This window comes from Cyclospora cayetanensis, unplaced genomic scaffold, assembly GCF_002999335.1.
Source record: "Cyclospora cayetanensis isolate NF1_C8 unplaced genomic scaffold, CcayRef3 CcayRef3_contig_236, whole genome shotgun sequence".
Taxonomy (NCBI): Eukaryota; Apicomplexa; class Conoidasida; order Eucoccidiorida; family Eimeriidae; genus Cyclospora; species Cyclospora cayetanensis.
The window spans coordinates 1-10,944 of record NW_020312188.1 but is presented as its reverse complement, the minus strand read 5'-3'; the positions used below and the strand labels follow the sequence as shown (position 1 = coordinate 10,944).

The following is a 10,944-nucleotide window of genomic DNA, read 5'->3' as shown; positions in this document are numbered from 1 at the left end:
AATAAAATGCCCAGAGGAGCACTGATTTCTCTTCATCTAGGGGGAATAAACCAACTCATAAATCTTCGACTACTCTCCCATTCTTACGGCAGTCACACTTTTTTTGGTGGGCAAAACAAACTGAGGAAGGCAATATGTGCCTCTCTACCAGACTTGAAGCTACTGCGTGCGCGTTGACATCGGATTGCAGGCCACCTTCTGCCGTCCCAACAGGTGTTGTGCTAGTGCCAACATCCATTGCCGCAGACTTCTTCTCCTAGCCTGTCGCGGAAAAAGCTCAGATCCTTGGATTTGCAAAAACGTTTATGAAGGACAAGACAACTATCAGGGTAGAAACCTGACATCCTGTTACATCCACGCTCTGCATCGAACCATGTTGTGCGACCAACTGCCATGCTTTGTCTCCGTTTAAAGATGCTTGAATCAAGAATTGATGCAAACATAATTCAAATCTTTTAGAGGGTTAATCAAAAGAACACCCCGTCCCCCCACTACTTAGAGCTCCTGATATGAAAGGCGAGGGATCCTAGAGATAGATACTGCACGTTGCTGCATCCTCTAAGAACTCGGAGCGTTTACTGCTAGTTGCACGTACTAACGTACGAAAATGCACACAAGACTCTATCGTTTTGTATCGAGCTAACAGCAGTCTGCAACAAATAGGATACACGAACAAATTAACCCAGTTTAAGTATAACTAGTGCACTAGGAGGTGTCTGAATGTAGCTTGGCCCGCTGCATCATTACTTACATCCAATTAAGAACTGGGCTCGAGCTGACTACTTGCTTTCTATCGTTGCATATCCTCCGCCGTGCAAACTACTGTGAGCCTTACGAAATAAGGTGCAGTGTTATATGCGCGTGTGCTAGGTTTCATGTGCAAGTAACTGTGAATACTCGGAATGCTTCGAAGATGCAGCAACGCCAGCTTTGGTGACGCTCTCCCCTCATTCCGCTAACTCTGAGGGGCACGAGAGTGAGCAAGGCTGGAGTGCTCTTTATAAACACTCAACCACTTTGCATTATGTTTTGTGTTGGCTTCAGGGATTTTTGTCTCGATATGGAAACGCGGGTGGTGGACAGGGCGCAGCATTTATTACTGTAGACTGCACAAGTAGGCCTGTGCACTTTTAAAAGTCTAAAGAGAGGCTACCTGATGCACAAATTGCTCAATATCTTCGCCAGTGAATATTGCTAATATCAAAGAGAGTGCTTATGCACAGCTGCGCCTACTACAAACAACTATATTTACACAAAACACAGTGCACGGATGGCAGTAGAAAGAATTGCACCTGATCTGGCGCTGTAAGCCAGGAGTTCAGAACGCTGAAAGGCAAAGCCTGGACATCAGTGTGTGCACCTCGATGTGCCAGAACTGCCCTTGTGTAAAGGCTGATCCTGAAGAGTCGTCCCTAGGGAGAAGAGCAGCGCTGCAGTGATTGCCGCGCCCCCGCCTTCCTCTCTTGCCTTCCTCATGCACGTTTCTGACTATTTGACCTATTCTTAGTATTCAATGAAAAGTGCCGGGTGTGTGAAAGCTTCTCTGTCTAGTGCCCGTATACGACTCGAAGTGCATGCGCACGCCAGCCTGGGGGCTTTGTGGTATAGCCGATTTTCTCTCCAATTTCCCTAAATTGCTCTCAGACTTAAAATCTCTCGGCGAATATTGCGGGAGTCCGAAAATGACGGTCTTGTGTGTACGTATGGGGGCCCTTCCGCCGGTGCCTTCCAGGGTGTCCACAGCAGTACAGAGAAAAATTGAAGCAGGTGATTTCTACGACGCCCAACAGCTCGTAAAGACTTTTGCTAGCAGGTAATTGACATCTCCATACAATAACAAAATGGCAGGATACTAGAGAAGTGGCTCCACCATGCATAGGGGGGAACCCCCAAGACTGCGTGGAAATAGGGGGTTCCCCGGCAAGCCTAAACAAAAAGGGAGGCCTCGAAAACCCCAGAACCCTCCAGGCACTGGCCATATATCTACCCTTTTTTCAATGTCTGATTCAAAATTTTGAGAGCTGCGTCAGCCTACGAGTGGATCCATTCCAACTCGATTACGTCTCCATACCTCACTAGAAGCTTCAGGTCAGCTTCTAGGTCAGTTACCGTATCTTGTAAAAACGAGCGAGGTGGTTCTGTGTTTGATGCCTTGCAGATATAACACCAAAGGGCAGCCTGATGTCGCAGTGTCTATTTGCCTAGGCTTCGCCCCCCAGTTTGCTGGTCAGTTCCTTGCACCCCGAGGTTTACGAATGCTATTAGGGCTGAGCCCCCTTGGTGCCCTAAGAGTGCTTCAACTCCTCATGAAAGGCCTAGTTTCCCTCCGACAGTAAACCTATGCTTGCGAGTGCACTAGGTTCCCCAGTGTCTCGACAGGGGATGTCTCTAGCCTGTGGTGCCCTTGTACTTTAATGTCTAGGGACCTTTCAAAGCCACGGGCGGCGTATTCGAGGCTATGTGCACATTCAGATCCATGTTCTTACGTCAACGTGTCGGTGTTGACTGTCGGGCCTGTGTGCGTCCTACAGAGAAGCACCGAGGTGCTTTGACGCTCGACTTGGCGTATGCTGCTATGCAGTACCTACAGCAGCAGGAGGACCCCCCAACTGACGAACAGCTCGAAGTGGTGAGGCCATGTGTGTGCTCCTGAATGGTAGGAAGCCGCGGAAAACTTCACAGGAAAGGTCTATGGGAGCCAGCGGGAACCTGAGCAAGCCTTTTCAAAGCACTAGATATCTTCTGTGTTTTCTGCGTCAATCACATGATAAGCCTGCTCATTTTTACATTTCTCCGCAAGAGTTCAGATTTTATTAGTGCCTTTTGCAGTTTTCCCGCCTGTCTCCGTATATGTCGACCTTTCTGTTTCTCTGTGTGCGCCTGTATTTTTTGCTGAACATCTATCTGCAACTCCTGCAAATATCCATGGGGTATTGGTGGGATCTTCTGTATTCTTCCGCAGTTTCCTCAAACGATTTTCCTAGGGAGCTTTACATGGCTCAGCTGCATGCATTTGTCGGTAGTTCCACTCGTGTGGCTTGGACTTGTGCGACTTCCTGTACAGATAGCATCTCTGCTTGGCATAGCAACAAGCAGGCCAGAGGGAGGTCCCACAGTCAAGGACGTATCCCGCTATGTTAGCAGGTAATTCGTCCTATGCAGGAAACCGTAAACTTCGGTTCTAAACCTTCTAGCACCCCGTGCATGCATGCTTATGTACATGTTTCACTCGGCATGCTCTCCTCAGTGTGTATATTGCGTTTTTCAGTGCCTGCCTGCCTTTCAGCGCTCTAAGTCGTGCCTCTGCTGAGCTAATGTCTCTTTATGGGAATCACTGACCTGCTTCTACACTACCGCGACGAGTGCTGTCATGACTATTATTTCGGGCGCAGCGGGGCAAAGTGTGTCATCATGCACGATTTTGGAGAGCTAGAATATAAGCACTTGCATTCAAGGCCTTGGTTTTGCGCAGTGCCGTAAAATGGAGCCTCCGCATTCCGAATAGTACTGTGGGCTCTCTGCTGATCCACAACAAAGCCGCCATTGCGTATTCCAGACTCGGAAATTACGGCCTCGCTCAGGTACTGCGATCGTCTTGGCCTTCCTTCGACCCCCCGTCTCTTCCCTGTGCCCTTCCCTCTGCTTTATTGTGGATGCGTGTGTGTCTGTTCACATTCTTCTTCTGTTCTCTCCAACTTTTCCCCTGTGTGATTCTCTGGTTCCCTCACTTGCTTTGCCTCCACCAATTTCGTCTCCGTACGAGTGCCGCTTCGTCCCCAGACATTCTTGTTCCTCTTCTGTTGATCTTACCACTCTCACTGAGCTGCTGCTGCCCTGCTTATTCGAGTGCCTCGTGTGGGCATAAGGAGACGCACCCTATGTTTCGAGTACCGTAACTTTGTTGTGTACGCATACGTACAGGGCCACTGTATTTATGGAGGCGACAGCCATGCCATGGCCGAAATTGTGAGCCTCTCTGCCGATGGATGCTTGGTAATGTGTCTTTCTTGCTGGCTGCAATTATACTCTTGGCTGCTTCCCAGCAACATTGCGGGCACGTCAATACGCAAATGTGCACCTCTAGGCGCATTGCTGCTTCTGAATGGAAACGTCAAACTGGCATATGCGTGCGCACATACGTATATAATACTCTTACTACGTATGATATCCGGGATGTACGCGTCCATATGGATAGACATGCGGGGTGCGGTTGCTTGCCTGTTTGTTCGTGTGCTCCGCAGTTACGCACTTGGACGCCACAGGGTTATCCAAGCGAGTCGGGATTCTTTTGGCTGCGCGCAGTGTTGATGCTGCTGTGCGTAAAGCGTACGGACGTTGCAGAGTCCCTGCTCATGAATCACTCTGATGTTGACTGGTCCGGCTTAGAATCCGTGCCTGCCCCTCTACAGGTAGCATATCTTTTAGTTGCTGCGTGCAAGGCCGGAAGCATCAATGCTTTTAACCTCATCCTGAGGAAGTACAATGTACTGCTCCGAAGGGACCCCTTTTTTGCTCGCTGTGCTGACAAAATCAAGCTCGAGGTTTTTGGAGTGGCGAGACCACAGGCACTCTCGCTATCCAGCCTCTTCTCGTTATTTACTCAGCCAGCCGCAACTATAGAGTCTGCGTAAACATCCAGCCCCAAACTGGGGTGCTCTACACATGCCAGGATTTACAAAACTTTCACTTGCGACCTTTTGTGTATCCTGAAGAGCTCCAATGGCTTGCTCTACAAGGATACTCAGGGTTGTGGTTCCCACGTGGCAAAGCTGCTGCTTCTGTATTTGCTGCCTCAGGCGTTAAGCTGCGAGTTTCCACTTGTTTTTAAGATAGGCATTCGCGTCTGCTCCTGTAGTAGCATACGAGTGTATTTACATATATTTATATATATGTATATATATATATGTAAATACACTGCGAAAATCTAAGTTGTAGAAAGGAGGAAAGAGTGTTACCTAGTTGTACATACTATGCGCTTCCTATGTAGAAATACATTGGAATATACACTGTGTGTACATTTATATGCATGTTCATGTATTCAATTCGCTGCGTGCACACACTTGTCTGAAGCTGCAGATATCTTCGTCACTAATATGCCGCTTTAGTGCGGGCGCGAGCTCCACAGCTCGGCACCCTTTCACTTACGTAGCGCTGTCTCTTGCGTTCATTAGAGCCTCTGCGTGTTGAATTTCGACATTTTCAAATGTACGCGTTAGGAACCTCCAAGAATGCCTTTTGTCGACAATGTTTGACAGGCATCCACTTGGATTTCTACCCTAGGCGCTAGTGTGCAGACTCTTGAGAGTTTGCTGCATGGACTTGGCCTCTATTTAGAGACGTCACAGACTCCAAGCGGTCCAAGTCATACACAATTGCATCCCAGCACAAAGGCAGACATACACCCTTCAGTCATCCGCAAGCTTCGACATATCCGTCGAAACCTGTCACTTCTGCGTGCCTCACACATGCTTTTTTCTGCGCTCCTATTGTTGCTTTTCCTTGAGTTGCAAAAGTCGCTGTTTCAGAGACTGCTGCAGTTGAAGGAAGCCCTCTGGCGGGATATCGGTAGATATCGACAGCACAACAGGCCATCCCACACTTGCACCTGCAAGAGCAAATTAAGTGCAAATATCACCAAACTTTGACCCCTAATTAAGATAGACCACATGAAGCATTCTCCCTATAGCCAGGGAGCAGGAACCGCTCCTCTGTCGTAACACAGTTGAACTAGAACTGCCTCTTGTGCACCGAGGCAGATCCCGATGTTCTCAATAGAGGGCAAGGGTTTAAGGCGTAGATCATGGCCTCACTTAGTTTGGATGCAAGGGCTTCGCTCACACCGTTAACCGAGGAGGAAAACAGGACGGAAGAAAAGGCAGTGACCTGAGCCAGCAGCGCACGCCTGTGGATTACGGCCTGAAATGGAAATGCAGACATACAGCTTGGGGTTTGCGATGATAAGGGATTACGGCTTACCTGGTTCTCTGGAACGATAGCCATCGCTAATTCTGAGAGAGTTGGAGGTGTTTCTCCAACCCAAACAAAGAAGAGGCCCTTGCAGACCACAATGAGCAGTTTGAGAGGTTCCCCCCCTTTTCCTAAACCCTCAAGGGTATCTCTCTCCACTGTGAACAACCCCTGTGCGGCGTCGCAGCTGCTACTATCAAGGCTACTGCTGCAGCTGGGGATTGTGGTGGTGGTGCTGCTGCTGATATTGCTGGGGGTACACAAACTGTTGCACTGCTGTGCCTCCTCCATCTCTTTGCGCCCTCAGACAACAGACTAAAAACCCACAATCTTAAGACTCCCAAATCAACAAAAACCTCTACCCCTGTATCCGCAAGAGTCATGGAAGGCTGTCTTGACGTCTTCTTTTCGTGTGTGCATCTCTAACAAATTCTTAAATACTGAACTTGCAACCAGCCTGTGTGGAAAGCAGCCCCTAGGTAATCATGGCATTCGGGAGAATGTACTTCTAAGGAAGCAGCAACGCATTTTACAATATTCTTTATTGATGCGAACTTTCCTGTCTTTTACCTCACCCTATAGCATCAAGGCACCCCCTGTGCACCCCGCCGGTGATTCGGGGCCCACAGTGGAGGGCCCCCCTGGCAGCAAGGACGGTGCTTCAACAGGATGATATATATATATATATCTACAGAGTTTTATCATGACTAACTTCTCAGTCTCTCGTAAAATCTGCATATTGATGGTGCTGCTGAAGTTTTGTGTGAAGCTGGACTGTTTCTTCACGGCTTGCAAATCGAAGCATCGGGGCAGCAGCTGCGAATTTTAAAACACAAGGCGTGGGGTTTCTCGCTGGATATTTGGGATCTTGTGTTTTTACGTTTCTTTCATTAGGCTCAAGGGCCCCTAAAGGGGTCCCATGCAATTCTGAACAGTCAAGACGTGGCGCTGGCCTACAGGACAGTGCCTGCCCACCTCGTTGAAGGGGGCTCTCCAGTCCATCCACAAGCAGAACCAGGCTGCGTGGGTGCTGCCACCGGAAGCGTAGCAGCAGCCTTAGTTGTTGGTCCTGCGAAGATAGCTGCACAAGGGCTTACACGCACAGTTTTGTCATCCGGTGTCTTTCAACAGCAACAGCAGCAACAGCAGCAACACCGGTACCCCCAAAGGCACCGCCAGGATCTGTGCTCCTAGAAACAGCGACAATCGCAGTTTTATCAGGAGCAGGATCAGCGGCAATGGTAACACCAATGTCGGATGCACCAGGGCCTGCCAAGGCGAGCTTCTCGTATTTCGCAATCCACGATGAAACACCCTGCGTATCGGGATCTGTGGAGGCCGCTCTCAGGGGTATTTAAACTCTTGACCCTCTAACAGCAAATCTGAAACCCTGAACTCTGAGTTCTTGGCAACGAACAGATGCAGCAGGGCATTGATCCTTGTTTGCAACAAACCCCGCAACCACACCGATTGTTTTGCGCTTTGCTATGAATAAATATCTCTATGTATCTATATGATTCCGAGCAACCTATCTCCACGCTTCTGATGCTGCATCTATTGTCATCAGGAGGCCTATGCGGATTTCTTCTGGGATCGGCATTCGCCAAAGTGGTTCTTGCGGCTCCTGAGGGGCCCCCCCCAAATCCTCGAGGCGCTGGCGTCTCTCTGAAGCAGGAGAAGGAGCTACTTACTCAAAGCAGGTGGCTGATGTTGTTGGCCTCAAGGCATCGCCTCTACGAGGCGCAGCAGCGAAACTCGCAGCTGCTGCTGCAGCACAGAAGATTGTTACTGCGTGTGACAGAAAGCACTAGCGCAGTGACACCCGCTGCCGCTGCTACTCCACGACATCCACCAACCAGCAAGCGCGTGAAGAGTCTCACAAGTAAGTGGCCTGCAGCAGGGGACTCTCCATGGCTTAGCCAGCGCCAGCAGCTGCTGCAACAGGAGCAACGGCTGTTGCAGCAAGAGCAGCAGCTGTTGCAGCAGCAGTTACAGCTCAAACAGCAGCAGGCAGCCTTGCACCCCGCTTTTCTTCGGCGACTTCGCGCGTTTCTATCCAACGGCAGTGGCAGCTCTCATAGCACCTCTTCGAGTGGCAGCCAAACGTTTTTAGGGGAAGCTTTGCGACAGCAGCGGCTGCTCCTGCACAGCCGTCCTTTTGCTGCGCTTCAATTCGGCCGATGGATGGGCTTCCGCATCGGGTGCCTTTTTTGTAAGGCTGTAGAGACCGCTACGAAGCGACACTTGCTGAGTTTGATTCTGCCACTAAGTTGTGTTGTTGTCTCACTTGCTGTTGCTGGAACTAGCAGCTGCCCTCGTGTTTCAGGTGCTGTCATGTGCCTCTCTGGCTGTGCTTGTTTGCTTCCCTGAATATGCAGCTCTTTGTGATGCTTCGCTAAACGTGCAGCCCTTTGTGGTGGAGCCCGTAACATCCCTTTCTCTTTCTGTGTTTCTCCTGCTCCCTCACTCCCTTTTCCCAGTGCCTCTATAGCAACATTGTCGTATTGGGCATTCTCCCTTTCATTCTTCTCTCGTTTTCCGCCTTTACGCCTCCCTCCTGCAAACCTGTGTGTTCAGTTGCGTGGCTGGGGGGTCGGGTTGCGTGCGTGTTGGATTCAGTGTTGGAGTCTACTCTGTACTGCGTGCTAGAGAGAGATCTGCGCCTCTCTCCTCTGATCGTCCGGCCAGCGACTTGGGGATTTGTCGCCCTCTACTTGTGAGGCATAGCTGCCGTTCTTATCCCTACTGTTTCCACAGCTTCTGCTCCACACCCTCGTGATCTTGCACGCGCAGCAGGTGCAACCGACGCTTGCGGGTTCCCTTGTCGTGGTGTGCTTGTGGTTTGCTTTTTTAGGCATCGCTCCTTCCTAAATCAGAAATCCATTTTCGCTGCGGAGGGAAAGAAAGCCAGCACCAGGGCCCTCTTAAAAGGGCTTTTGAGGCCCTCCTTTGCCGTCCCTCAATTCAAGCAGTCTTTTCTTATGCTTGTTGCTGGGCGAGCCCTTTTTGACTTCGCCACTGCAGCAGCGGCAAGCACTGTGAGACTGACGGCTGATGAGCATCAGCAGTAGCTCAGCTGCTGGTTGTTGCTGCAACAACACAACGGGAAACCCCAGTGCTAGGAGGCAAGCCCCCAAGCACGCCACCACAGAACTGCGCTCTTGAGCACCAAGAGACGCCGGGGCCCCCTGTAGGATAGCGGGAAAATACCGCTTTGGGGCCTTTTTTTCCGCCTGTTGAAATTCATTCGTTCCATCTTGACACTCCCTTTTTCGTTCACCCACTTGCCTCTTACCGCCCATCGCCGTACATGATCCTACCTGGCCCGTCTTTTTTGCAAGTGCTGCAACTGCCCCAGCACCCTCCCCCAACTCCGCCTTGGACTCCCTCTTCTCTATCTGTGTCTCTGCTTTGTGTCTAGACCGCAAACAACTCTGTCATTTTCTCATCTTTCTGAACTGCCTCCTTACCGGCTCCTCTACTTTTGTGTCTCCCAGTGTACACTTCTGGCCGTTTCTCCTCCGAGCAGCACCAAGCTCCACTTTCAGGCGGATAACTATCTGGTGGCTCTTTGATCCGAAAAACCTCTTTGGAGCCCCTAGGGCCGCTGACCTCCTTCCCTCATGCCCTCATCACGCGCGCGTAGCAGCAGACACTCAACTAACTCCCTAGTTCAGACCACGAAGCCCCTAGGGGCGAACGGGCTCAGCATCACAAACTCACAGGGACCACCTCAAGAGTCCGTGTCACAGCAGAAGTGTGCATTCTGTCTGGCGGCTCTGGCAATTGCTCTAGTTACCCTTATGCTTAGATCTGCCCGTTCGCTTGTTTTTTCCTAGCTTATGTGGACTTTTGTATATACATCTAGATGCATGTATGCATACTCCTAAACATATATATGTGCACATATGTATATATATATGCGAACAACCATATGTTCATGCATTGAGATACTGCAGTGAGCTGCTTATATCTGTCTTGTATATAGGTATACGTAAACTACGCATATGGTTATTATGTGCATCTACTAAAACGTATGCTTGCGGGGATACATTTACATATATGCCCGCATGTGGTACATACTTGTAATGTATAGGTGTTTACATCTACACCTTGCAGATTCCGGGAAGTGTGTACATCCAGCTACGTGCAGGCACATAGCTAGGTGTACGTATGTGCGTATACGTGTATAAAACGGTATACATATGTGTATTTGTTTGCATGCGCTGATGTATACCATGTGCAAAACTATACACATATTCCTTAGAGTTTCCTCTGATTTATCCCTCCCAGTGGAAAGGTTCAAACGGCTCCGGCTCCTTTTCCTCAGAATCCCGTGCCTCCACGTACGTCTCGGGTTCGTTGGGGCTGTACGCAAAAAGCCGCATGCAAACAAGGAGCACATACGAGGCAGGGACAGAAAGCTAAACGAATACCACAGACGCAAGTTCGAGGTATGAGGGGGCATGAGGTTTTACCGTTTATCTTCGAGCACTACAAAACCAGAGAGAGGCCCTCCTAGGACCCTTTGGTATCGACAATTCGGTGGAAAATGCAAATACGGCTCTTGAGCTGCCAATACTCGGCAAGGATTTGTCAGTTCCAGCTGAGGAGATGCAGAGACAGGCGTCTTCTAGGGTATAAAATAAGGGCAATGTAATCAAGGGCATCGTGTCACTGCATAAGCAAAGAACGTGCTTGGAAACTAAAATTCGTTAGTTGGATGCAGCTTAATGGTTGCAACAGGTAGCGTCGTGCTGGGGGGGGGGGGGGGGGGGGGGGGGGGCCGCAGCTGCGGGTGTGGCGGGGGGGGGGGCCCTATATCCGCCACTGCAGGCCGAGCAGATGCAGCTGCAGCATCTGGAGGCGTCCTTCGAAAGCCTCGAAGCTCTTGATGCGCTTCTAAAAGCCTCTGAGGAGGCACTCACGCGGCTGCGACTGCCTGTAGCGGCAGTCGGCCTACCCGAAGTAGCAAGT

At 50.2% G+C, this 10,944-nt stretch overlaps 2 protein-coding genes across 2 annotated transcripts; one reads left to right on the top strand and one right to left on the bottom strand.

Moving 5' to 3' along the window:
* The first annotated feature begins 4,187 nt into the window (after nt 1-4,187).
* Nucleotides 4,188-4,631, top strand: LOC113147470. The gene has a single exon (XM_026338162.1). It carries the CDS (start codon nt 4,188-4,190, stop codon nt 4,629-4,631), a length of 444 nt encoding a protein of 147 aa, XP_026193947.1.
* A 581-nt stretch (nt 4,632-5,212) lies between these two features.
* Nucleotides 5,213-6,258, bottom strand: LOC34619889. The gene is given in 3 exon segments (XM_026338161.1): nt 5,213-5,297; nt 5,482-5,605; nt 5,811-6,258. Coding segments are annotated over 3 exon segments (657 nt in total).
* Between the last annotated feature and the right edge of the window lie 4,686 nt (nt 6,259-10,944).